The 4,052-nt window shown below is 40.7% G+C and overlaps 1 protein-coding gene across 1 annotated transcript; it reads left to right on the top strand.

Moving 5' to 3' along the window:
* Positions 1 to 2,370: 2,370 nt before the first annotated feature.
* Positions 2,371 to 3,036, top strand: LOC140930107 (uncharacterized). Its single transcript, XM_073379773.1, has one exon. The coding sequence runs from the start codon at positions 2,371 to 2,373 to the stop codon at positions 3,034 to 3,036; it is 666 nt and encodes a 221-aa protein (XP_073235874.1).
* The last annotated feature ends 1,016 nt before the right edge of the window (positions 3,037 to 4,052 follow it).

Raw genomic sequence — 4,052 nt, 5'->3', positions numbered from 1 at the left:
TTCTGAGGTCTGCTAATTGTCTTTGTAACGCGTACATATCTCAACAGTTTCCTAAAGGTCTACTATCGATGTGTGTTTATTGAATCTTCCAAAGTTGTCTTTTGAAAATGTGTGCGACTGCTGGTGCATGCATCAATGAAACCGGGTTGTTTAGCTCGGCGGCCGTTGTGCCACGAAGTAAATCTACTGAGCTGTGAAGCTCGACGGCCGTTGTGCCCGCACTAAGTAAATCTACCGAGTTGTGTAGCTCGGCGAACGTTGTGCCACAAAGTAAATCTACCGCGATTTGAAGCTCGGCGGCGCCACTTCATCATGACTTGTGATATTTTAGGCACCGGACAAACCACACAAACGAACATTTTAGCTCTATGTTATTTATTCGGGAAAACTTATAAACCAGCCTACAGTAGCGCCACACTCAAATCACTGAAAGCAACACACTCGATTAAATTACTGAAAAAGTTATTGACGTGAGCAAACACATTCCACTGAAGGCTTTGACGATTCCCTTGAAACGTGTGAGAGGTGTAGTGTAAGTGAACCAGTGTCCAAACACAATTCATTGTGCTTTAGCGTTCATCACAAAAAATGTGGTCTTGGGTCTTTAATATCAACACAAGTTATAAGAAGACTTGCCAGTAACGGTTTCATTTTAGTCCACTAACAAAAGAAAAAGAAACCCGGGTTAAACGCACTGGTTAGTTTTTTGGTCAGTTTTTACGGAGCGCGCAAGGCAAACAGACGAAGAAGAAAGCAGGTGCCCGCATCGAAAACTCTAGGTTTCCGTTTACAACGTTCTATGACGACGCGTTGGTAGAATTCTATTGGCTAAGAGCGCCTCTTGGTAGTTAACCTGTCACCACGATTTCAGAAACATATGATACAGTTCGAGTCGGGTTTTCGAGCCGTTTAGGCCTTCCGTCCAAAAGTGCAAATTATGCTAGCAACCGGGCTAGCCACGTATGGGTATGCGTTGAGTCCAGTGAAAAAAGTCCTGTGGGATCCAGGTCCCACGAATAATCAGGCAAAAAAAATTTTTATTATTAACTTTTAATTATGTTACTTTAATTTGCCCGTAACACTTATCCCGGGACAAAAATGATCGGTTGCATGAGCAATAAATGACAATTTCCACACACAAATGTGCGTTTTCATCGAAAACGCATCGATCAGTAAACGCTCTTGAAAGTGGACCAAAATGAAAGCGCATAGAGTGTGAATAATAAGCTTTGATAGATTGTGCTAGCATAATTTTTGGCATAATTTCCGTCGTCATTACGATTTACGAGCATAATTTTCGTGTATTTCCTGAAAAACGCACTACCCAAGATATAGCGTCCGTGTGCTGGTTTTGTGTTTGAGTTTTAATAGTTTTCAGAGAATGAATTATGACTCTTAAAAGTTTCCAGATGTAAATGAAGTAAATGTGTTTGCCATTTACATGTATGTTGCATAGTTATTGAGGCATTTTTACCAAATTTAAAGCAAAAAGGAGAAGCATAACTTCTATATATTTTGCTACAATGAGCATAATTTACAAAACCTAGCATAATTATTGGTATAATTTCAGAAGTATACAAGCATTGCTAGTAGCATATTATGCTACTTCTGTGAGCACAATCTATCAAAGCCTAAGTGTGGATGGTCGAAAACGCATCAAAATAAAAACGATGACCGAAAATATCGCAGGAACGTGTGTTTATAGCAAGTGCACAGAGTTCAACTTACGTCACCAAGTCCAATTTCATCGTTCCTTGAACGTGTTAATGTGGACGCATCAATAGGGACCTTACGAAAACAGGACGGTGGCGGCAACGAGAGCGTCAAAAAGCAATGGGTTTAATGAGCAAGACAACAAGGCTACACGAGCATCACTGTTTTTGTACATTTCGTTGCCGTCCCTCCACAACTACGACGTGAAATAACCAAATTTTAAGTTTACTTGAGAACGGGAACGGAGAGCCGATAAATTCTACCATCCCTGCCTGAACTTGGGCCCCCCTCTCTTCATCTGCAGCCTAAATTCCCTTCTTTTTAAGCAACTGGACGACTTGGAAAAATCGCGAAAAAAAGTGAAAGTCTATTTTTCAGGGACGTTTTCATGGACGCCGTCGTTGTCGGATCGTAAGGTCCCTAATACGGTAGTGTGGACTCGAATCGATAACAACGAAAACACACACTTTTGAAAACGTATTAGGGTGGACACAGCCTAAGTAATTTTGCTGTGTATTACTTTTCAAACACAGCAATAATGGATTAGTTAAAAAGAGCGCAGCATCGTCCTCAAGTTTGTTACTTGAAAGATGCCTTTCTCTGAGCTCAGCACGACTTTAAAAAAAAGACTCTTTACCTTGACCTTTTTATCAGATCATGACAGATTTGAAAGTTATTGGCGCTGGACTGGGTCGTACTGGAACTAAATCCCTGCAGCAAGCACTTGTTCTCTTAGGATTTGGACCCTGCCATCATATGACAGAAGTACTCCCTGACAATCAAGAGCATTTATGGCCAATGTGGATAGAGATATTCAACAGCAGTGAGGACAAGAGTGAAAAACTGAAAGAAGCCTTCAGGGGTTATGTGGCTACTACAGATTACCCTGGCTGTTTATTTTATAAAGAGTTCCTTCAGTGGAATCCTGATGCTAAAGTGATTCTTACTGTGCGAGATAATCCTGAGAAGTGGGTTGAATCTGTTCGAGCGACAATTTTCCCCGTCAAACCTTCTAAAGAATCTGATTCCAATTCAGCACAGCAAGAATTTTACGATTTCTTTTGCGCCTGTGTGACAAAAGTTCATGGTGCTGACCCAAGAAAACCAGAAACTGATTTACGGAAGTTTTATTTAGAGTGGAATGAAGAAGTGAAAAGGAATGTCAAGGAAGAAAATTTGTTAATTTTTAATGTTAAAGAGGGTTGGGATCCTCTATGTAAGTTTTTAGGTGTTCCACAGCCTGAGCAGCTATTTCCCAATGTGAATTCCAGTGAGGCTTTCCAAAAAAGAGTTGCAAAGCAGCGTTTAGCCAAACAAAACTGAACTTCAGTTCTGATCTGGAGCACAAATAACAGTCTTATTAACCCTCAAATTTCAATTTTCAAATTTCTCCTTGTAATACCAATGCTATGTTAAACAGAGTGGTCATGAGAATTACGGACATGATCACACAAGATGAATTTGCTTGATATTTTATCAACTTCTCCCCACTACTTCTGTGGGAAATGAATAGGGGCAGCAAATGAGAATTCAAATTTTGATCTTAGGGTTTCAAGGGTTATAAGAGTATTAGCCTGCGAATATAGCCGTTTCTCTTCGCTTCTCGCCGCTAGGGACGATTTCGGCCTCCCCCTCAGGCGCTTAGTTTTTCGCATCATAGAGGCAAGCACGAAACGCGAGTGATTGATGATGAACCACAAGGGACCATGGGAAGGGTACAGACGGAAGGTTTAGACCGTTGTGCCCTTCCCGCCTTCTTTTGCGCGCCAATTTTCATCGAAAGCGAGACATCTGGGTACAGGGCAGGGACGATTTCGTCACGGCGAGGAGAGAGGAGAGACAACAGTATTCGCAGGCTATAAGAGCATGAATGAGTTTTAAGCTTGGGAATCGTCATTGTCATTATCATTTTATTTGATAAGGTGGTTATCTGGATTGCGGTCCAGCTGGGCCCGGTTGCATAAAACGCCCGTAACAACACTCTTAACTTAAGTGAATTGCATTAAATCCATTAGGCGGTCCACTTAGGGAATTCACTTAAGTAGTTGCACTTACGATTTTCGTAAGTGTTCACTTAAGTGTCGTTTATGCAACAGAAATTGCGGGTGTTGCATAAAACTATTTTTACGGGAAAAATAGCACGTTAATTTACGGGACCTATGTAGGTCCCGTATTGCTACTGTTTTTACTAAAGTTAACTAGATCTTTTACTGAGAAGTGAAAAAAAGTAATTTTTCTTCACGTAATTCGTTCTAATGCGCTTTGTTAAACTCTGATGTACACTTTAAAGCCGACGTTGTGAAAAAAGAAGAAGAATTATCATTTTCAGTAGACATTGA

The sequence above is a fragment of the Porites lutea genome, chromosome 1, assembly GCF_958299795.1.
Source record: "Porites lutea chromosome 1, jaPorLute2.1, whole genome shotgun sequence".
Taxonomy (NCBI): Eukaryota; Metazoa; Cnidaria; class Anthozoa; order Scleractinia; family Poritidae; genus Porites; species Porites lutea.
Note: the sequence above shows the minus strand (reverse complement) of the source record. Positions and strands in the feature narration are given on the sequence as shown.

Coding starts and splice junctions, on each gene's coding strand:
- LOC140930107 (XM_073379773.1), top strand. CDS start 2,371: ATGACAGATTTGAAAGTTATTGGCGCTGGACTGGGTCGTACTGGAACT.